At 50.3% G+C, this 23,052-nt stretch overlaps 1 protein-coding gene, 1 long non-coding RNA gene and 1 other non-coding gene across 3 annotated transcripts; 1 reads left to right on the top strand and 2 right to left on the bottom strand.

Moving 5' to 3' along the window:
- Positions 1 to 1,531: 1,531 nt before the first annotated feature.
- ESYT1 (extended synaptotagmin 1) lies at positions 1,532 to 16,765 on the top strand. Its single transcript, XM_060113469.1, has 31 exons — positions 1,532 to 1,996; positions 3,611 to 3,652; positions 3,823 to 3,957; positions 4,062 to 4,135; positions 4,252 to 4,324; positions 4,481 to 4,570; positions 4,742 to 4,797; positions 5,223 to 5,346; positions 5,435 to 5,611; positions 5,730 to 5,812; positions 6,107 to 6,155; positions 6,287 to 6,373; positions 6,476 to 6,568; positions 8,158 to 8,229; positions 8,410 to 8,496; positions 9,816 to 9,965; positions 10,277 to 10,432; positions 10,562 to 10,738; positions 11,123 to 11,205; positions 11,330 to 11,378; positions 11,486 to 11,575; positions 11,707 to 11,802; positions 12,071 to 12,142; positions 12,235 to 12,321; positions 14,277 to 14,417; positions 14,527 to 14,681; positions 14,788 to 14,886; positions 14,966 to 15,097; positions 15,173 to 15,278; positions 15,492 to 15,541; positions 15,737 to 16,765. The coding sequence occupies exons 1-31, from the start codon at positions 1,613 to 1,615 to the stop codon at positions 15,774 to 15,776; spliced, it is 3,309 nt and encodes a 1,102-aa protein (XP_059969452.1). The 5' UTR covers positions 1,532 to 1,612; the 3' UTR covers positions 15,777 to 16,765.
- Positions 6,750 to 22,804, bottom strand: LOC132499118 (uncharacterized). The gene is made up of 4 exons (XR_009533827.1): positions 22,661 to 22,804; positions 19,317 to 19,434; positions 8,384 to 9,018; positions 6,750 to 8,097 (listed from the first exon to the last, which is right to left on the bottom strand). It is a non-coding gene; the product is annotated as an uncharacterized LOC132499118 (long non-coding RNA).
- On the bottom strand, positions 19,797 to 19,869 carry TRNAK-UUU (transfer RNA lysine (anticodon UUU)). The gene has a single exon. It is a non-coding gene; the product is annotated as a tRNA-Lys (tRNA).
- Positions 22,805 to 23,052: the final 248 nt, after the last annotated feature.

The raw sequence follows: 23,052 nt of genomic DNA, 5'->3' as shown, positions 1-23,052 counted from the left end.
TGTTCATCCATTTTCCTGCTATAGTTCTGGTTCATCAAGTCGGTGGGCACTCACCTCCTCCAAACTCCTTGAGCTCCTTTTTTACCTGCTCATCTCAGAATACAGAGAACATAGGCGGCAGATGGAAAACTGTTCCTTACACAGTTCTGCAAACTGAAAGGAGCAGTTTAGATACTGTTTCAGAGAAGTAGAGAAAGGGAAATGAGAAAATTTAAGATTAAGGGAGGGAGCCTGGGCAGGGATAAGTTTTAAACAGCTTTGATGAAACAGCCTGATGAAATCTATGCCCTGCAGAGCCAGATAAAATTTAACAGCTGTAAACCAAACAGAGTAACACAAGCCCCACATACATCGCATTAGAAGGTAATCATGACCAATCTGTCCCTCCTGGGCTTCCAATCAGTCCAGTTTCTAAGTCCCTGGACAACACTACACCTCTAAGTCCAGTTAACTAGTAACAGGAGTCATCATCAATATACCCTGCATTTTTTCCTTCCTAAACCTACACAGTGCGATGTAGAACTTAGTTCTACATCTGACTGTATGCTAAACCTTCCTTATAACCCAGGCAAATGAGAAACAGGATTGTCTCATTACTCTTGATTTCCCATTTTCGTGTCCTAGCAGTTCCTCAGGGTCAGGAATTCTTGGAAAATGTAATCATTTCTGCGGCAGCTGAGACCCCACCCGCCTTGGAGCCAATTTAGTTTTAATTTGCTCTTTAAAATAGAGATGACATTCTTGGCGATAGAATGAACTAACTTGGAGATTTCTAAAGAGAAATAAAGCCTCACTTCCTATTCACTCCGCTTTTTTCCCCCCTCCCTCTTGCCTGAAGGCTAGATTATCTCAATTCTGTAATTTTAGAGTTCTCCAGTTTTCTCTAGAGTCTGTCGTTACACTGCATAGAGGACTGGGAACAGGATAAACAGGGTCGATCATCGAACACTTTCATTCCAAATAGGGTAATTTCCTTTCCTTTTGTAAGGACAACCAGCAAAAAAAAAAGTGGAAGGATAAGGAATGTGCTTAAAGTATGAAAACGTGGGAAAGGAGACAAATGAACATGTAGGAATCGCCGACCAAGTTCTGCCAAACCGCCTGAAGGGAGGGGAAGGAAATCCCGACGCTCCACAACCCCTCAACTTCGCAACTCCAGCTGTCTCTAAAACAGTAATTGCCGGCGCGGCTCTGCATGACGTCATACCATAGGCACTCCAATCCCACGTCGGGGAGCTCCTGGTCCCGCCTCTCCTCTTGAAATGGTACGCCGCTTCTCCTCTTTCTGGCTAACCTCATGCTGCTCTTTAGCCTTTTTCCTCCTTTTCCCGCCATCCTAGACCGCCCATCTTGGCACTCCGGTCCAATCAGGAAGGTCCTGCCTCTCCCGAGCCCTTTCCTCTCCCCGAGGAAGGGGGCGGGGTTTCGGTCTTTTGACTCCACCTTCATCTATGCGGCACGGGCCAACCCGAACCGTCAGAACGAAGGGGCGTGGCTTTAAGTCCCCTCCCCCATTCTGGGGTTTATGGTTTGTAGGCGGGGAATCTGGTCTCAGAACTAGGCAACCTCTGGCAGGTCTCTGGGTCGGGCGGGTCCTCCCAGAGGTAGCAGCATGGACCGCTCTCCTGGAGACTGCCCCAGCCCAGTGGACCAGCCCTACGCTCCCTCCGAACCCCCTGACCAGCACCCCACTGCTCAAGCAGAGCTGGACCAGAGTTCTGGGAACCAACCTGCCGGCCCAGGCGCCGCGAGTGAGGCCTTGGCGGTGCTGGCTTCGTTCGGGCGGCGGTTGCTGGTGCTGGTGCCGGTGTACCTGGCCGGGGCAATAGGACTCAGCGTGGGTTTTGTGCTCTTCGGCCTCGCCCTCTACCTGGGCTGGCGCCGGGTCCGCGAGGAGAAAGAACGGAGCCTTCGAGTAGCGCGACAGCTGCTGGATGATGAGGAGCGGCTCACGGCGAAAACTCTTTACATGAGCCATCGAGAACTACCTGCCTGGGTGAGCGACCACCCTCAGTCCTCAGTGCAGCATAGTCCCCTTCTTGCCCCTTAGTTCTCGGGCTCTCCCTCCCTATCCTTAAAGTCAGCTCCCCATCTTGGGACGATGGGCCCCAGACTTTCTCCTTTGGCTCGCTAGCCTCTTGCTTGCAGGGACGCGCCACTCTTTGGACCGACTACCCACTACCCGCCCCCGCTTCCACACGCCCAGATCCCGATTCTTCCACAGAATCAGGACTTCTTCCTCTACGCCTGGGCAAGAGCAATAACATCTGGGGAGCCCGTCTCAGCCGTGGCTCTTCCTCCAACCAAACCGCTCGAACGCCCCTCCTCGTTTCTGGTGCCACTCACACTGCTCCTGGGCGTCCCTGTTCCCGTTGCCGCTCAGTGGGTTCCCTCCTCTTTCCTGTCCTCCCCAAGACTTTTTTTTTTTTTTTAATCCTATTTAAGGCCATAAGGTTCTCCCTTTTCCCGCTCTTATCCCGAGACCCTCTCCGGGAGCATTGCCCAGTCGAGCCCCCGCGCCCGGACGGACCCTCCGGCCCTAGCCTTCCAGCCTCAGGCGGCCTGGCCGCAGCGCAGCGGAGGCGGCTGCTGGACAAAGGGCGGGGGTACTGGGGGGAGGGTAGTGTGACTGCTGCAGTGCCCGCTGCTCGCACTCCACCGCCCCTGGCCGGCCCCACCCTTTTCCGGACTGCGGGCTGCGCCTGCTGGGTTGGGGCCAGGACCCTATTTCTACGCCCCCTCTCCTGTGGTAAGGGCCCCGGATGGCTTCTCTCCGGCCTTGCAGATGCCGAGCCCGTTACCCGGCCCTTCCCGGCCCCTCCCTTCCTGCTCCTCCCAGCAGAGGTGCCTGTCTGGGGGAATCAAAGTTGACACTAGGCAAACACAGCTATGCTTCCCAGACCCTGGACTGGGGAGGAGAAATGGGGGAGAAATGGTCCCATGGGACTTGTAGCCCAGGCAGCAAGAGTCTCTGTTCTTCCTACTTCTCATCATGGAAACTAGTTTTCCTCCTAAAGCAACTACCCCTCCTCCTCCCCCAGGACAAAGCACAGGTGTCCTTCCTTCCCCATCAAAAGAGTCAACACCGATTAAAAAGAAAGAAAGAAAACACCAGCCTGGGCCTGTATAGCTCTTCTGGCCCCTCCCTAACACAGGAGCCGCATCCTGCTTCACCTCTTGGTGTAGAAGCCCCAGTTCGAGGGGCAGAGGGAAGGCTGGTAAAAGGAACCAGGACTTACCCAATCCCAGGATTTCCTCCTCAAACTCTGATTTGTCAGGACCTCCCCCTCCGGAAAGAATGTGCCCTTCTCTTCCCTCCTCCTCCTCCTCTCTGCCCCAGCAGCTGTCATCGTTTCACATCCCTGAGCTATCCGCAAAGCAACTTCGTGTGGCTGACACTGTCAGCTCCCTTTGCCGAAGAGACCTCAGGGCCCCAAACCCTCTGGAGGAATGAATCCTCAGGACATCCCGGCCCCTCCCCCCCAACCCCTGGGTGTGAGGAGGCCGTGTCACACTTAGGTTTCCTTAGTGAGCATCCACCTGGCATCTTAGTAGGAAACTACGGGCGGAGGATAGTGCTCCTCACTATCTCCATGTTCTCCACCTCCAGGTCAGCTTCCCAGATGTGGAAAAAGCAGAGTGGCTAAATAAGGTGAGGGTTGCTTGTCTTGGGTTTTGTTTTTCCTGAGGGGGAATGGGGTTCGCTCTCTTGCCAGACCCTGCCACGCTTCAAATCTAGCCTCCTCATGGGGAGGAGTCTGAAGGAACTTGCCTTTAGAGGGAAGGCAGCGCTCTCCTATGACAAGCTCCCTTTCCTCCCAGATTGTGGCCCAGATCTGGCCCTTCCTGGGCCAGTATATGGAGAAGCTTTTGGCCGAAACTGTGGCCCCAGCTGTTCGAGGATCTAACCCCCACCTGCAAACATTTACATTTACACGAGTGGAATTGGGTGAAAAGGTACGTGTGTAGGAGGGAAAGTAACGACAAGGAAGAGATGGGGCAGGGGAGATGGGTGGCCCAAAGGGGCCTTTCCCTCCCCTCTCAAGCATTCATCTCTGCAGCCACTGCGCATCGTAGGAGTCAGGGTTCACCCTGGTCAGAGGAAAGAACAGATCCTGCTGGACTTGAACATCAGGTAATGCCACTCACCATTCTTCCCGATTCCCTTTCCTGGTCACTCTGACTACTTCACTCCCCTTACCCACTTCAGCCTAGTACTAACCCTCTGTTCTCTTCCTCACCAACTCCCAGCTACGTAGGTGATGTACAGATTGATGTGGAAGTGAAGAAATATTTCTGCAAAGCAGGAGTCAAGGGCATGCAGGTGGGGCAGATGTCAGGGGCCTCTATAAGAAGCCTTTGCCCTAAGTTTCATTAGATATGGGGAAGTGGGAGGTTGGGAAAACCAAGGCTGGGGAGGTCTGGGAGGGAAAGAAGACCGTTTCTGAGGAAAGGCTTTGTTCGTCTCTTCCTGCCCCAGCTGCAGGGTGTCTTACGGGTGATTCTTGAACCACTCATTGGGAACCTTCCTATCGTGGGGGCTGTGTCGATGTTCTTTATCCGACGCCCGGTAAGGGAAAACGTTGAGGAGGGGTAGGGAAGCGGGGGAAGCAGAGAGGCCTGGAAGCTATGGGGAATGGAGGAGGGAACTGACAAGTAGGCTGAGGGTCTGGCAACTGTTGGATGGGTGTGACCATGCCACCATATGCTCTGTCCCGATTCCCCTGCTCTTTGCTTCCAGATCCTAGATATCAACTGGACAGGGATGACCAACCTGCTGGATATTCCAGGACTCAGGTATGAAGGATTTATCGAGTACCTGCTAAGTGTTCCAGCCCTGGTTTGGGGGTTTAAGGGATACAGAGCAGTAAAAGATGCAGCTGGTGCCCTCCAAGAGGCTTCACCCTAGTTGGAGAGATCAGGCAAATACCCCTGAAAAGTTTCATACTGTGATTTTTCTTCTGTGGGGGGACTGTGCATTTTGGTAGAGAATGAAGTGGGCTACAGACTCCTCAGCCAGGGCAAAGGGCGAAAGAAGAGCTGCGATGGCAGTGAGGAGGAGACGGAGCAGTAGGTGGGAAATCAGGGTGGAAGAGAAGCAACAAGGTATTTTCAAGAAAGGACTTCCCTCCAGCTTTAGGTCTCTTGGTTGTGGGAAACACAGTTGGCGGTGGGGAAATATTGACACACTCACTCACCTCCTTTTCCACTCCCCCATTCAGCTCCCTCTCTGACACCATGATCATGGATTCCATCGCTGCCTTTCTTGTGTTGCCCAACCGATTATTGGTGCCCCTTGTGCCTGACCTTCAAGATGTGGCCCAGTTGCGTTCCCCTCTTCCCAGGGTATGGTCTCTCCCCTATTAGATAGATCCTTCTCTCGGGAACCCTGTGGTGCGTCTTTAATTTCTCACGATATGATTCCTACCCTCAGGGCATTATTCGGATACACCTGCTGGCCGCTCGAGGGCTGAGCTCCAAGGACAAATACGTAAAGGGCCTGATTGAGGGCAAGTCAGACCCCTACGCACTTGTGCGAGTGGGCACCCAGACATTCTGCAGTCGTGTCATTGATGAGGAACTCAACCCCCAGTGGGGAGAGACTTATGAGGTGGGAGAGCCAACGAATGGGGCTGTGTCAGATGGGGGAGGCTCCAGGAGAGTTTGAGAGAATATGCTGATTGGATGATCTTCACACCTGCGGACCCTTATCCCTCTGTGTTCTTCAGGTTATGGTACATGAGGTCCCAGGACAGGAAATTGAGGTGGAGGTGTTTGACAAGGATCCAGACAAAGATGACTTTCTGGGCAGGTGAGACTCTGCCTGTATTAGGATTCTAAATCCCCAGGGCCACCAAGGTGTCAGAGGTAATTATAATCCTTTTCCAGGCCTGGGAATCATATTACCATTTTCCTTCCCAGCCTTCCCACCCCTCATCCCCACCACGCACACATGCATATATATTTCCCGAGGGTAAGAAGGGAGTCTGAGATGTGCCAGTTATTTCCGTGTGGATGAGAAGCGGGCCAGTGAATGACGTGTTGCTAATTATAACACTCCCCTCTTTTCCCTTTCACTGCCATCATCACTACCACCACCCCCCAGAATGAAGCTGGATGTAGGGAAAGTATTGCAGGCTGGAGTAATGGATGAAGTAAGTTGAGAGAAGAGGAAGGTGGAGGGTGCTGTTCCCCCATTGTGTAGACGGTGGTTGCTACATTGGTGGGGAAGAGATTGGGTGTGTGTATGATCTCTACTATACCTCACTTCTACCTTTCCCTCCAGTGGTTCCCTCTACAAAGTGGGCAAGGCCAAGTTCACTTAAGGCTAGAATGGCTTTCGCTTTTGCCAGATGCAGAAAAACTGGAGCAGGTAACCAACATTGAAAACAGGAAGCTAGCAGGGGAGAAATACAGAGCTGGAAGTATGGGGGGCTGGAGGGATGAGGGTCTGACTACTACCGCCCCACACCAGGTTCTACAGTGGAACCGAGGAGTCTCCTCCCGACCGGAGCCCCCATCAGCTGCCATCTTAGTTGTCTATCTGGATCGGGCCCAGGATCTTCCTGTGAGTGTGGCTTCTGAGGGCAGGTGAACAGGAAGCCATGGGTGCAGCATTCCCACACTCTCCCTTCCCCCAGCCTGCTCTGCTTCAGTAGCAACAACATGTAACACAAGGGTTCCAAAGAGGGGATCAGTCACCTCAGGGGAAAGATTTTGTTTTTTTTAATTAATTAAATTTTGGCTGCGTTGGGTCCTCATTGCTGTGTGCGGCCTTTCTCTAGTTACAGCGAGCAGGGGCTACTCTTCGTTGCAGTGTGCAAGCTTCTCATTGTCGTGGCTTCTCTTGTTGCGGAGCACGGGCTCTAGGCGTGTGGGCTTTGGTAGTTGTGTCATGCAGGCTCAGTAGTTGTGGCACGTTGGATTTCAGTAGTTGTGGCTCGCAGGCTCTAGAGCACACGCTCAGTAGCTGTGGCGCACGGGCTTAGTTGCTCCGCGGCATGTGGGATCTTCCCGGACCAGGGCTCAGACCTGTGTCCCCTGCACTGGCAGGCGGATTCTTTTTTTTTTTTTTTTGCTGTACGTGGGCCTCTCACTGCTGCGGCCTCTCCCGTTGCGGAGCACAGGCTCCGGATGCGCAAGCTCAGCGGCCATGGCTCACGGCCCCAGCCGCTCCGCGGCATGTGGGATCTTCCCGGACCGGGGCATGAACCCGTGTCCCCTGCATCGGCAGGCGGACTCTCAACCACTGCACCACCAGGGAAGCCCTTTTTTTTTTTTTTTTTAAATCTCATTAAAATACTTGAATCGGTTTTAGTGAGTTGTATTTTTTTTTAATAAATTTATTTATTTTTGGCTACATTGGGTCTTCGTTCCTGTGCACGGGCTTTCTCTAGTTGAGGCGAGTGGGGGCTACTCTTCTTGCAGTGCACGGGCTTCTCATTCCAGTGGTTTCTCTTGTTGTGGAGCATGGGCTTTAGGCGCACGGGCTTCAGTAGTTGTGGCACGTGGGCTCTAGAGTGCAGGCTCAGTAGTTGTGGCACACGGGCTTAGTTGCTCCGCAGCATGTGGGATCTTCCCGGACCAGGGCTTGAACCCGTGTCCCCTGCATTGGCAAGTGGATTCTTAACCACTGCACCACTAGGGAAGTCCCGTGAGTTGTATTTTTAAATTATCTATTTAATCGATGTTTTCTAACTATTTGTATAAAGTTGTTCGTAATATTCTCTTACAATCTTTATTTATTTATTTCTTTATTTTTGGCTGCATTGGGTCTTTGTTGCTGTGCGCGAGCTTGGTCTAGTTGCGGCGAGCGGGGGCTACGCTTCATTGCACTGCACGGGCTTCTCACTGTGGTGGCTTCTCTTGTTACAGAGCACAGGCTCTAGGTGCACAGGCTCAGTAGTTGTGGCTCGCAGGCTCTAGAGCGGAAGCTCAGTAGTTGTGGTGCACGGGCTTAGCTGCTCTGCAGCATGTGGGATCTTCTCGTACAAGGGCTCGAAACCGTGTCCCCTGCATTGGCAGGCGGATTCTTAACCACTGTGCCACCAGGGAAGCACCAGGGGAAGGATTCTGATGACAGCTCTCCTTCCTTCACTGAAACAAAAACAAAAACAACCAAGATAGTGACTTCTGAATTCTACCCCTCCCCCACAGCTGAAGAAGGGGAACAAGGAGCCCAACCCCATGGTACAGCTGTCAATTCAGGATGTGACGCAGGAGAGCAAGGTGAGGGCCAGGACAAGGATATCACCGTGCCAGGTGTCATGTGTGTGTGGGGACAGGAGGAGGGAGGACTGTTCTTGGGATGAAGTGTTCCCTTTAGGATGCCTGTAAGAGGAAGGGTTTTCTGGAGAAACAGGACTGGGACTGTGGCGTGTACCTTGATCACATCCTGCACATCTCCAGGCTATCTATAACACCAACTGCCCGGTGTGGGAGGAGGCCTTCCGGTTCTTCCTGCAAGACCCTCGAAGCCAGGAGCTCGATGTGCAGGTGAGAGAATCACCTATCAGTCCCTCCTGGATACCCTATTCTGTCTTCTCAGATCTGCACCATTTCTTCTCTCCATCTTCTCCTTTGATCTCTCTTTTCTCTTCTTGTTTTTTTTTCGGCTGTGCCGTGTGGCTTTCGGGATTTAGTTCCCTGATCAGGGATGGAACCCAGGCCCTCGGCAGTGAGATCACAGAGTCCTAACCACTAGACTGCCAGGGAATTCCATGATCTCTATCTTCAGTCCATCTACCTAGACTCTCCACCTCTTTTACTCTCCAGGGTTCCCCACGTGTCTCTCTAGAATCATTTTTATAACCGAGAATTGTGCACTTAAAATGAGTGATTTTTGTGGTATGTAAATTATGCCTCAAAAAATTATTTTTTAAAAGAAGAGAAGGGGACTTCCCTGGTGGTCCAGTGGTTGAGACTGTGCTCCCACTGCAGGGGGCACAGGTTCAATCCCTGGTCGGGGAACTAAGATCCCATATGCTATGCCTCACAGCCAAAAAATAAACAAAAACCCTGTTAAAAGAAGAGAAGAACATATTGAGCACCAGCTAGACACCTAGCACTTTTTTTTTTTCTGGTTTATTTTTATTTGATTTTAATTTTTAATTTTACATTGGAGTATAGGGTTAGCACAACATTGTGTTAGTTTCAGATATACATCAAAGTGATTTAGTTATACGTATTCATATACCTATTTTTTTTCAGATTCTATTCCTATATAGGTCATTACAGAGTACTGAGTAGAGTTCCCTGTGCTATACAGTAGGTCCTTACTGATTATCTGTTTTACATAGAGTAGTGTGCATATGCCAGTCCCAGCCTCCCAGACGTCCAGCCCCTTTTAAGGTCATAGAAAAAGCACAAAACACAGTATCTGCCCTCACGAAGCTTACTGGCTAGTTTCAGAGAGGAGACAAACATACATAACCATCTAAGAATGATTCAACATTAATCACTGGGAGTAAAATACCCATAGTGTAGTGCTTAGGATGTGGCCAGAGGAAAGTACAGAGGCTGGAGTAACTAGAGAGTCTTTGTGAAGGAAGTAGGATTTTCAGAGGGCCTAAAGTATCAGTAGGATTTAAATAGGCAGAGAAGAGCAGAATGAGAACTTTCCAGGTAATGAGACCAGCAAGAGCAGAGGAGGAAGGGACTGTAGAGTGGGCAGAGGACTGTAAGAGGGTGGCCTGGAGTGGAGCAAAAGGTTTGTGATCGGCAGAGAGAATGGAGCTGCAGCTGTGTCATCATTTCCGCAGTCTACCTCCCTTTCCCCTAATCCCTCACTCCATCCCCTCCTCCCGTGCCTACAGGTGAAGGATGACTCCAGGGCCCTGACCTTAGGGGCGCTGACCCTGCCTCTGGCTCGCCTGCTGACTGCCCCTGAACTCACCCTGGACCAGTGGTTCCAGCTCAGCAGCTCTGGCCCAAACTCCCGGCTGTACATGAAACTGGTTATGAGGGTATGGAGGCAGAGGGGAAGGGCCTTGTGGATTCCTTGTGGTATGAAGAGTAAGCAAAGGGGATCCTCTACGACGCAATGAGCTAGTGTGTCTGGAAGCATCTAGCAGACGCACAAAAAATGTTTGTTGATCTAACATGGTGTCTGAGTAGGGCGAGTGTGGAGTGAACCCCCTAGAGATAAGCACAGCCAAGGCAGGGACCTGGTTTCCCTGTCAGAGCCCCTGCTCTGCCCCCCCGCTGCCCCCACATACCTTGCCTGCTGGTGGCTAAATGCACTGCTTTGATTTGACAATCACACTACCCTTCCCAGCTCTTGTACTTGGATACGTCAGAAGTGCGCTTCCCTGCTGTGCCTGGTACTCCTGGAGCTTGGGACCTGGACGACGAGAGCCCCCAGACAGGCAGCAGTGTGGATGCCCCACCTCGACCCAGTCACACTACTCCTGACAGTAACTTCGGGACGGAGGTAAGTCTATATCTGGAAAGTACTGGAGTCTGTTTGCCCACCCTGCGTGCACAAAGCCTGTTTCAGGATTGGGTCTGACAGTATTCTCTCTTTGACTGCCACCTGGTGCCCCATCTGTCCCTTTTGCAGAATGTGCTTCGGATCCATGTATTAGAGGCCCAGGACCTGATTGCCAAAGATCGTTTCTTGGGGGGATTAGTGAAGGGGAAGTCAGACCCCTATGTCAAACTAAAGCTGGGAGGACGAAGCTTCCGGAGCCGTGTTGTTCGGGAAGATCTCAATCCCCGTTGGAACGAGGTCTTTGAGGTCAGAATTGAGGGCTAGGACTCTTCCCAGTCTTGCCCCATTCCTCCCCCAGCTCTGAGAGTGGTCCAAAAAACTTCTGGGGTTCAGGGCCTCCCTGGTGGCGCAGTGGTTGAGAGTCTGCCTGCCGATGCAGGGGATATGGGTTCGTGCCCCGGTCCGGGAGGATCCCATATGCCGCAGAGCGGCTGGGCCCGTGAGCCATGGCCGCTGAGCCTGCGCATCCGGAGCCTGTGCTCCACAGCGGGAGAGGCCACAGCAGTGAGAGGCCCGCGTACTGCAAAAAAAAAAAAAAAAAAAAAAAACTTCTGGGGTTCAGTTGATTGGGGGAGGTGTCCAGTCATTCTGAGAAGAAAAGGAAAGGATCCCACTATTTTCTCCAACTAGGTGATCGTCACATCAATTCCAGGCCAAGAGCTAGAGGTTGAAGTTTTTGACAAGGACCTGGACAAGGATGACTTTCTGGGCAGGTGAGGCGGGGGTTGGGGGGTGGTGGCATCCAGCGGGGAAGATGGGCTGGGCCTCTGTAGACCTTGGAGACAAAAGACTTGGCTTTTGACCACAGACCTTAATTTTAATCTTTCTCCTCTACAGGTGTAAAGTGAGTCTCACAACAATCCTAAACAATGGCTTCCTTGATGAGGTGAGCATAGAATTAGAATCAGCAGTCCTTCCTGATCTTGATGCATGATTCATTCTCATAGTCCCTGTCCCCACACCCCCAAGTCTTAACCCTGCCCACTCCCACAGTGGCTGACCCTGGAGGATGTCCCATCTGGTCGCCTACACTTGCGTCTGGAGCGTCTGACCCCCCGTCCCACTGCTGCTGAGTTAGAGGAGGTAAGGAAAGATGCTGGAGGATGGAAGGGACCCAAGATGGGTCAAGGTAAACTCTTCTATGAGCTTTTAAGGCATATGCCAGGCCCCAGAGTGTCAGTTACCACTCCACAGCTCCATGTGTCCATCCCCAGGTGCTGCAGGTGAACAGTTTGATCCAGACTCAGAAGAGTGCAGACCTGGCAGCGGCCCTGCTCTCCATCTACCTGGAGCGGGCTGAGGATCTGCCGGTGAGATATGCTTCCCACGCCCCATAGCTCCCTGGCCCTTCTACATCCCTCAGGTTTGGATGCTCCTAGTGTATTTGGAATAGTAAATTCCTAATTCCTCTCTCCCAGGGTGGTGCTGGGGTGGGAAGAATTTTCTGTTGGAGGCCAGGAGGGTGAGAGCTGTCAAGTGATAATGGGGACATGGGCCACTGGCTGTGGATGTAATTTGTGAGGCGAGGGGGGAATCTGCCTAACTGGTCCAAATTTAAGACTAACGTTCTCTTTCCAGCTCCAAAAAGGTACCAAGCCTCCCAGCCCTTATGCTACTCTTGCCGTGGGAGATACTTCTCATAAAACTAAGGTATTAGGAAATGCTGCAGGACTAAGAATGGGAGGGATGAGAGGCGTAGAGGAGAAAATGTCAACACTGATCATACCCCTCATCTCCACCAGACTGTTTCCCAAACGTCAGCCCCTGTCTGGGATGAGAGTGCCTCCTTTCTCATCAGGAAACCAAACTCTGAGAGCCTGGAGTTGCAGGTACCGTAAACTCATTCCACAAACATTTTGCAGATTGCTCTCACAGGCCAGGCCCTGAACCAGGCACAGGGCATTCAGAGATAAAAGATGTAGTTCTTACCTTTTTGGAGCTCACACTCTTCTTTTAGGAGAAAAATAACCATAGAATACTTCTGACTGATAACTGCTGAGGCAAAGGCAGTGTAGGGAAGAAAGGAGGGGTTCTAACTCAGACAAGGGAAAAGGTGAGGTAAGAAAGATAGTAAGAAAGGCATCCTTAGCTTAAGGGTAAATATGCCCTGACCAAGAAAAGAAGGACAGGAAAACTCTTAAGGCTGAGAAGGGAATGGAGGAGAAAGAAGGCAAATTATACATTATAGAGGCAGGAAAGAGCAAGATCACAAAAAAATTATGCTAAGAATTTGGATTTTATCCTAAAGGCATAGGGAAACATTTGAAGGAATGAGAGGTGGCATCCAGATTTGCATCTTAGGAAGATGGTGTTGACATCAGGGTAAAAAAATGAACTGGAGGAAGGCAGCACTGGAGGCAGGTAGGTCACTTAAGAGACTGTTAGAGTAATTGAAGCGAGAACTGACAAAGGCCAGTGTTTGGCGGTTATTTTGACATGGAGGGGGAAGAGGAACAAAGAACACCTAGGTGTTAACTCCTGGGGTTTTAGTGTGGATGGACAGATAAAGGTGCCATCGCCAACACCAGGCAGGAGTCTTTGAAATTGACATCTCTGAGGGCTGTCCAAGGGGAGACAGCCATCTGGAAGGTAGATCTGTGGCCCATTGTGGTGTTCCTCCCTCTCCCTCTTTGAGCATCACGAGCAAGCAACAGGTAGCAGCTGTAGTCACAAGCGTGAGTGAGATCTCTCAGGGCGTGTGTAGAGTGAAAAGAAGACAAAGGTTGGACATGCTGGGCGCTGCAACAGAAGGGCAGAGGGAGGAAGAAGAGCACTGACGTGTAGCCAGGGTGGTGGGACGCTCCCCCGGAGAGAGTGGGTTCCAGAAGCCAAAAGAAGAGTGTTTCAAAAGACAGGAAGCGGTCAGATGTTACTGAGAGGTAAAATTAGGTGACTGAAAACTATTCACTGACTTTGAAAACTAGGAGGTCACTGATGACTGGAGCAACTTCAGTGGCTGGAATGGAGTAGAAGCTAGATTTCAGTGGGTCGAAGGGTGACCGACAAGTGAAGAGGTATTGGGGGTGGGGAGAGGATGGGGGAAGGTAATACAGGAGTGCTGACCTTCTCTATATGGAGTAAGGAGTCAAATAACCTTCCAAAGTTGATAGAACAGTAAGTAGAGAATTACATGAATAGAAACCAACAGAATGTCAAATAATGCGACTATTAACAACACTGGCAGAGGTAGAGAAGAGATGTAAATGAGCTCAATTTGTCATCTTGAATAGCAGGGCATCAGTAGATATTAAAGTTGGCAAATTATGAAATAGAGATATAGACATATTAGTTAGAATTATGCCAGAACAAAGAAAATAGGAAGGGCTCATTACATTTGGAGTATGGACATGAGGATAGGATGGGCAGGAAACAATTTAATTCTATTTTTACTGTTCTTTTTTCTACCCTGTGCAGGTATTACTGGGATAATTTGTGAAAGCTTAGGAAGTAAAGATAGTACAGTCTACTCTGGTTAAGAAAGGGAAGCAGGGAAGTGGGACCAGCAGCAACTATTACCACAGCTCCCCTGCCCTTCACGAAGGGGAGTCTCTCCAAAACCACTCAAGTGTCCAAGCATTTGGGCCTGGAATGCCAGGATTAAATCACTTCTCTTTTTTTTTTTCCTCCGGCCTCGCTCTGCAGCTTGCGGGATCTTAGTTCCCCGGTTCCCCGACAAGGGATCAAACCCGGGCCCTGGCGGTGAAAGCGCCAAGTCCTAACCACTGGATCGCCAGGGAACTACCTAAATAACTTCTCTCTTGACGGCAGTCCTGTTGCTCCACAGGTTCGGGGTGAGGGGACTGGCGCATTGGGCTCGTTATCCCTGCCCCTCTCTGAGCTCCTCGTGGCTGACCGGCTCTGCTTGGATCACTGGTTTATGCTCAGCAATGGTCCAGGGCAGGTGCTACTGAGAGCACAGCTCGGGGTGAGTGCCAGGAGACAGTGGGCAAGGGGAGGGAGGGCGGGAGCAGAGGGCCGTGTCCTTCTAGCCCGGGAGTGGAAGGACTCTGCGTGCTGCTTTCTTGTCTACCTAGATCCTGGTGTCCCAGCACTCAGGGGTGGAAGCTCACAGCCACAGCTACAGCCACAGCTCCTCATCTCTGAGCGAAGAACCAGAGCTCTGGGGAGGACTCCCTCACATCACGTCCTCAGCCCCAGAGCTCCGGCAGCGCCTAACACACAGTGACAGGTAAAGCGCTGGGACAGAAAGATGGGACTCAGTCAAGGATATAAAGGATAAGCTACAGACTCCCGAGGCAAAACCTCCTCCCACCGCTGTCTCCATCTCTCCGCAGTCCCCTTGAGGCTCCAGCCGGGCCTCTGGGCCAGGTGAAACTCACCGTGTGGTACTACAGTGAAGAACGCAAGCTGGTCAGCATCGTTCACAGTTGCCGGTGAGACTCCGTCACATCCTCCAGGTTCTCCCCATCCCTCCCCTCACGTTGCCTCATCACCTCCTTCCTCCTGTCACAGGGCCCTTCGACAAAATGGACGGGATCCCCCCGACCCCTACGTGTCACTGTTGCTACTGCCAGACAAGAACCGGGGTACCAAGAGGAAGAGCTCACAGAAGAAGAGGACCCTAAATCCTGAATTCGATGAACGGTCAGTCAGTGAGCATTCAAGTGAAGAGATGGCAGCTCGGGAGGGCCCCTGCCCCTAACCCCAGTCCCTCCTCAGGTTTGAGTGGGAAATGCCCCTGGATGAGGCCCTTCGGCGAAAGCTGGATGTCTCTGTGAAGTCCAGCTCCTCCTTCATGTCAAGAGAGCGTGAGCTGCTGGGGAAGGTAAGAAGAGGGCAAAGGTGGACCAGGTAAATGCGAGAGTTAGAATTTGCTGGTGGAAAGGCTTGTAGTCCCCGTTAGGGAGTAAGCACCCTGGTGACACTTTTACTACCCAATTACCTCTGCACTGGTTTGGGACCAGAAGTGTGTCAGGGTAGGACGTGGTCTTTGGAGACATCAAAAGTAACATCTCACCCCTACTATCCCCCAACACAGGTGCAGCTGGACCTCTCTGAGATAGACCTTTCCCAGGGTGCAGCCCAGTGGTGAGTGTCTGATGAGCTGGGGATGGGCCTGGATTCTTAAGTAGGAAAAGTCCCAATCATAGGAGGGAAAAAGGATGTAAGGCAAGCTGAGGACCACTGATCCTCTGAAGTATAAGAGCCCTCAGATCTTGTCTCATTTATAAGGGGACCCAGAAGTCATCTTTCTACCTGAGCCCTCTCTGCTTGTTCCCACAGGTATGACCTCATGGATGACAAGGTCAAGGGCAGCTCCTAGGCGCCGGAGGTCACCAGCCTGACTGCTCTGCCTCCTCGCCTCGCCTCTCGCGGCATCACCGCCTCCATGTGATGAGCCTAAAGGCTGGGGCCCGAGGGCAGAGCCTGCACCCCTCAGCCCTCTCACCTCCCAGGCCCATGCTAGGGCCTTGGCGTGACCAAAGAGGAGGCCCGTACATTACCCTTTACTGCACGGCCTTTATCCTTCTGGGCTCCTGGGGCAGGGATGGGAGCTGGCTATTTCCTGCTCTGCCTGCACATTCTCCTTTCTGCCCAGCTCCTCAGGGCCTTCTGTGTCTGTGCCTGGCCACTGGCAGTGGCATTAGCTCATGCCAAATACAGCTTTTTTTTTTTTTCCCCGTACGCGGGCCTCTCACTGCTGCGGCCCCTCCCACCGCGGAGCACAGGCTCCGGACGCGCAGGCCCAGCGGCCACGGCCCACGGGCCCAGCCGCTCCGTGGCATGTGGGATCTTCCCGGACCGGGGCACGAACCCGCGCCCCCCTGCATCGGCAGGCGGACTCTCAACCACTGCACTACCAGGGAAGCCCCAAATACAGCTTTTTGAAAGACCTTTTTTCTCCTTCCCAAACAGCAGTCAGGGAGGGGGGAAAGGCTCTCCAGCTGAGAGCCTCTTGGACTACTGCATGCAGCCAATGTACAGCCACCCAAACCCCATGTCCAGTTCTATACCCACTTTCCTCAAGCCTGTCCTGAAAATTACACCTGCTATGTTGACTAGGGCCAGCCAGTCTCTTGAATCACTCTGGGAACAGTAGATCCCATCAAAGCCTTCAGGTAGCCAATATCAGTCTTGGTGTGGGGCCTCTAGCTGGTGCCGTACAGGGGGCTCTGGAGGACCCAGGACAGCAGAGCCAATTTTTTGTCCAGGTGCCTAGGCTGTTAACTCACTGACTAGAAATGAATCTCTTAGCTTTGTACCAACTCTGCTAATCCACTGTATCTTACATTAAACGTTATACTCAAATCATCTGTGGCTCTTTTCCTTAAGGGCAGAGAATCCAGCCTACCCATCAGGTGTTTATTCCAAGTGTCAAAAGCCTTTATTCAGTTCACAAATGATGTCTGTTTATATTTTTAACTGATGATCAGTTTATTTAAAAAGTTGATTTAAACATCTGCCATGGTGACTTCAGCCTCGACTCCTGGCTCAATACTGATGGAAGTAACCTTATTAACAATCGCAGAAGGACTGTGCGTGTCACTGAGTCGCTGTGGATCCTCATCTGAAAAATGATCCCAAGTCCTAGAGCCTTCACCACAGGAATTTTCCTTGTAGTTATTCTCACAGTCTTGGTGGGCATCCGTCCTTTCCCTTTGAGAGTCTTTTCCTTTGCGCCTCTCATCAAGTCGGCACATACCTTCTCCAAAGACATTACGCTGCAGCTGCTTAGAGTAATTCTAAGTGAATCTCCACCTCTGGTTCTCAGAGTCTCTCTTTAAGAGCCAGGCCGTGGTGCAGCTTCCTGACCGACTTGTTCCACCGTGAGAGTGAACAGTGGTGAGGTAGGCGCAGGTGGACCGGAGCTCCCTGCAGCTGAGACCGCTTCTTAGAGATTGAGTCAAGTTCATTAGTGGTCAGAACCTACTGTGGGTGCAACCACCAAGATTGTTGGTAGCGTTGAGGGTGGTCAAGGGACCTGTGTGAATGAGCTGCTATTGAGTTTCTGGTGAGATTCATTCCCAGTCACAGTGATGAAGTCTGTTACCGATTATCATCCTCTGGGCTTTCCAGGGAAAGGATTCCTAAACCTGGTGAACTTGGAAGCTCTGTGCCACAGCACAGGGTCACAGAGTATCAGTGGCATGTTCAGCCACATCCAAAAGGGCTTAATGCCCCATCCGATGGGCAGCTACATGAGAAGTACTTTATACCCATTCAGAGCTGCTCACCCTGAACTCAGCTCCTTTCAGGACCCTTCCTGGAATGCAAGCTAGAGAAGCTGTGCCCTATCCCTTCTAATTACCACGTGAAGGGAGAGCGAGATGGAGGAAGAGTGAACTACTGAAAACTGAGTCACTGGAATAGGAACTTGGAGATTCCATAACTGCCTCAGGGGGGCTTTATCATCTTCTCTGGAACTTAAGATGCTGTCCACTGGGAGGAGAGGAAAGGCTCAAGGGAAAGAACTAAATTCAGCTTCCAAGGAGTTGTCAAAATCCACCTTATTAGCAAAAGCTGAATTTAAACTCTATGCCATTGGGACTTCCCTGTTGGCACAGTGGTTAAGAATCCGCCTGCCAATGCAGGGGACACGGGCTCAATCCCTGGTCCAGGTACATCCCACATGCTGCAGAGCAAGTAAGCCCGTGTGCCACAACTACTGAGCCTGTGCTCTAGAGCCCGTGAGCCACAACTACTGAAGCCTGCGCCCTCTAGGGCCCCCGTGCCACAACCACTGAAGCCCGTGTGCCCAGAGCCCGTGCTCCATGACAAGCGAAGCCACTGCAATGAGAAGCCCGCGCACCACAACGAAGAGTAGCCCCAGCTCGCCGCACCTATAGAAAGCCCGTGCGCAGCAACGATGACCCAACACAGCCAAATATATATATATATATATATATATATATAAATAAATAAAACTTTATTAAAAAAATAAAAATAAACTCTATGCCATCAACTAACTCAGCTCCTAATTTTTTTCCCCAATAACTCCTTGGTACTCACTGCTGGTTCTTCTGCCATGTCTACTTCCTTCCCATCAACTTAAGAGCCTTGGCCATGAGCAAGAAGTCTCTGTTGCCCTTCCCCAGACCCAAAAACTGAAGGGGTGAAAACCCCCAAAACACAGGGCAGAGGAACTTCTATTTCTAAGGTCTCTCGTTTTATTATTCAATACTGGGCATGTAGCCCAAGGCCTGCTGTTCTAGCTGGCTTCAGAGATCTTGCAATGTGTGATTTTAAGAAGCACTCTTTACCTAGTTCATCACTTCCAAGTAATTACAATTCCAGAAAACTAAAGGACATGGCCCAAATTCTTCCATCCCAGAAGGGTCCCTACTCTTTCCCAACCTTTTCAAGTTCACGATACATAAGAGAAGAAGTACTGATCTACATATTAAATACAAGATGAGACACAATTCAGTACACCGTTGCTCTTACACAAAGAGGAAGTAAACTAAGGGTCATTAACCACTGGAATTAAACAAATGCTAATTTCTCATTTCTCAAACAGCTGGTCTTTGACACTGGCACATGATGCCTACCTCTTCCAGAGAAGGGCAGAGATGACGGCATATGGGTACACTGTCACTGATGTTTACAAATACTGCCCTCTTGGAATGTGGCTTTATTGGCCCAAACATGCTGTAGTTAACTGGGTGTGGCAACACATTTGTCTACCCGCCATTTGCCCCTCTTCCCTACATACAGAACCCCAGAGCATTCTTAGTGGCAGTGTGCCAGCCCCAAGGGATTAATCACAAGCCTCTTTGCTGGATACTCACTTTCCCAGCCTCCACTGCAACTCAGAGTGGCTCTATGACCCAGCTCTGGTCCATAAGGTATAAGAGGAAGTCACCTGGGGATGGAGCGTCAACAGAAGCAAGCCCTCATTGCTCCCTTCCTTTCTGCTTGGGTCATTAGTGGGAGGATGTGATGCCTGGAGCTGCAGCAGCTTTCTTTAAGGCCTGAGGTCACTAACACAAGGAAGAAAAGCTAACATGATTACAGGGATACATATTTTATAAATTAGAGTTATATTATAACCTGCTTTTTTCACTTAACACATAAGCATTTTTACACTTCATTAAATATTCCTTGAAAATATAATTTATAATGGTCACAATGTGTACAGTTCCTTAGAATGACTGCCCCACAGTTTAACTGATTCTCTACTGTCAGAAATGAAGGTAGTTCTGCTTTGCTATTCACTGTGGGAACACAAAAGTATCCACATCTCAAATGATTTTCTTAGGATAAGTATAATTGGTGGGTCAACTTATGTACTTTAATGACTTTTCTTTTTTTTGGCCACGCCACGTGGCTTGTGGGATCTTAGTTCCCCAACCAGGGATTGAACCCGGGTCCTCAGCACTAAAAGTGCAGAGTCCTAACCACTGGACCATCAGGGAATTCCCTAACGACATTTATTTTATTTTTTTAAGTTTTAAATTTTTTTTTTTTTTTAATCTCTGGCTGCGTTGGGTCTTCGTTGCTGTGCGCGGGCTGTCTCTAGTTGCGTCAAGCAGGGGTTACCCTTCGTTGCAGTGGGCAGGCTTCTCATTGCAGTGGCTTCCCTTGTTGCGGAGCACAGGCTCTAGGCGTGCGGGGCTTCAGCAGTTGTGGCATGCGGGCTCAGTAGTTGTGGCTCGTGGGCTCTAGACCGCAGGCTCAGTAGTTGTGGCACATGGAAGTCCCCTAACGACTTTCAGTACAGTCTTCCAAACTACATTCTAAGGAAATTATATGAATTCTCTACTCGCACCAGCATTACACAAAAATGTTTTCCTATATTCTCTTTTGGATATTACAATTTAAAAAATCTTTGCCAAATGGGGCTTCCCTGGTGGCGCAGTGGTTGAGAATCTGCCTGCCAATGCAGGGGACACGGGTTCGAGCCCCGGTCTGGGAAGATCCCACATGCCGTGGAGCAACTAGGCCCGTAAGCCACAACTACTGAGCCTGCGCGTCTGGAGCCTGTGCTCCGCAACAAGAGAGGCCGCGATAGTGAGAGGCCCGCGCACCGCGATGAAGAGTGGTCCCTGCTTGCCACAACTAGGGGAAGCCCTCGCACAGAAACGAAGACCCAACACAGCAAAAATAATTAATTAATTAATAAACTCCTACCCCCAACATCTAAAAAAAATAAAAATAAAAAATAAAAAATCGGGCCTCCCTGGTGGCGCAAGTGGTTGAGAGTCCGCCTGCCGATGCAGGGGATACGGGTTCGTGCCCCGGTCTGGGAGGATCCCATATGCCGCGGAGAGGCTGGGCCCGTGAGCCATGGCCGCTGAGCCTGCGCGTCCGGAGCCTGCGCGTCCGGAGCCTGCGCGTCCGGAGCCTGTGCTCCGCAACGGGGGAGGCCACAACAGTGAGAGGCCCGCATACTGCAAAAAAAAAAAAAAAAAAAAAATAATAATAATAATAATAATAAATAAAAAATCTTTGCCAAATGATGGGCAAAATTTTGCCTACTTTTACAGATTTTCCTGTCTCTTCCCTCCCTATCAGATTACCAATTGTCATTTCTTGGTGAAATTAGTAAGCTTCCTCTTCAGTAGCAGTCCCTCTACCTGTCAATTTTCTGATCTTCGGCAGGAATTCAGAAAACATTTGTGGAGCATTGCACTAGAAAGGTACTACTGAAATGTAAAGGTAAGACTGCCCTAAAGAACTAAAAACCAATCTGACACACAAAGCAAAGGCAACAAAAGCAAAAATAAACAAGTGGGACTACATCAAGCTAAAAAATTTCTGTATAGCAAAAGAAACAACCTAATGAATGGGAGAAAATATTTGCAAATCACTTATCTGATAAGGGGTTGATATGCAAAATATATAAAGAACTCAAACAACTCAAAAGCAAAAAAACACAAATAACCTGTTTAAAAAAATGGACATAAGATCTGACTAGACATTTTCCCAAAGAAGACATACAGATGGCCAATAGGTACATGAAAAGGTGCTCAGCATCACTAATCATCGGGGAAATGCAAATCAAAACCACAATGAGATATCACCTAATACCTGTTAGAATGACTATTATCAAAACAACAGTACTTCCCTGGTGGTGCAGTGGTTAAGAATCCGCCTGCCAATGCAGGGGACATGGGTTCGATCCCTGGTCCGGGAAGATCCCACATGCCGCAGATCAACTAAGCCTGTGCGCCACAACTACTGAAGCCCACACGCCTAGAGCCCATGCTCCACAACGAGAAGCCACCGCAATCAGAAGCCCGCACACCGCCAGGAAGAGTAACCCCCACTCGCTGCAACTAGAGAAAGCCCGCGTGCAGCAACAAAGACCCAACGCAGCCAAAGAAAACAAAAACAAAAAACAGACAACGATGCCACAACTAAGAGGTGGTGCAGCCAAAATAAACAAACAAATAAATATATTTTTTACAAAACTAGAAAGTCAGATGATGCCATAACCACTTCTACTTGGCAAACTGCCAAAAGGCGGCCATAAACGAAAGGAGGAGTAAAAAGATCAGATAAACCACATCTTCGAAATCAACTTCTGTGAGTGATGAAAGACACTAAAAGGCATCTGTTATGCCCTCACCCAGTCTTGTAACCAACCATATTGTACAACCCATTTCTGTTCTTCCAAGCTTTCCCCAACCAGCAAACATCACTTCTGCACTGCCCATAAAGTTAACTTATGCCTCACCTTTCTGACCTCCCGAGGGTTTTCTACTCTGACTCACTGCCTGCAGGGCCATGCAAGCCCCAATGTCCAGCAAGGTATGCCGCCAGGGCATTTACTGATCCAGCAAGTGAAGTTGGGCCTGCCTGGGCTGGTTCCCTCCTGACACAGATGAGACCTTTGAAGAACATCTGGGGGATGTACAACACAGGGAATATAACCAATACTTATAATAGCTATAAATGGAGTATAACCTTTAAAAATTGTGAATCACTGTTGTACACCTGAAACTTCTGTAATATTGTACAACTATACCTCAATTAAAAAAAAAAACAGATCTAAAAAACAAACAACCATCTCCGGAAAAGAGATGTCCAATGCTGGGAAGAGATGTCTTATAGAGTCAAGGGCTGGAGAATCCAGTCCTCCACTCCAAGGAGACCTGTGAGGAACCGACAAGGTGGCTGGCGCATACGCGGCGCAAAATGGAGAAATCTCAACTTAGAGACTGGGGCAGGTGACCCGGCTTAATTCCAAAATTTAACACTTACTTCAACTACCAGTTCATTTCAAAAACTGTTCCAAGTCACACGGCAACTCAACAGCTTCTGTTGTCTTTCTACCAAACCGCAAGAGGAAGCTAGAGACCGCACCACTCTGCCCCGGGCAGTAAATGCTTCCTACTATTTGACCTCCACCCGGCCGGCTGCAACTGCAGCCTTTCCCCTAGTTCTGCGTTCTCACCAGTGGATTCAGGAAAATATCCCCGCCCACACTAAACGCGCAACGCAGGCCTGAGCAAGGGAGATATCCTGAGGGACCGCGCGCGGTTTTAGGGTCAGGGAAGAGGACTGTAAAGTGCTCACTGCCTTTCGGTTCCGGGACAAGAATCACGTACCAAAGCTCATGAGTCACCAACCGCCGCCGCGGGCCGGAAGTCACT

The sequence above is a fragment of the Mesoplodon densirostris genome, chromosome 11 (assembly GCF_025265405.1).
Source record: "Mesoplodon densirostris isolate mMesDen1 chromosome 11, mMesDen1 primary haplotype, whole genome shotgun sequence".
NCBI lineage: Eukaryota > Metazoa > Chordata > Mammalia > Artiodactyla > Ziphiidae > Mesoplodon > Mesoplodon densirostris.
The sequence above is the reverse complement of the archived record's forward strand: the minus strand, read 5'-3'. Positions and strand labels throughout refer to the sequence as shown.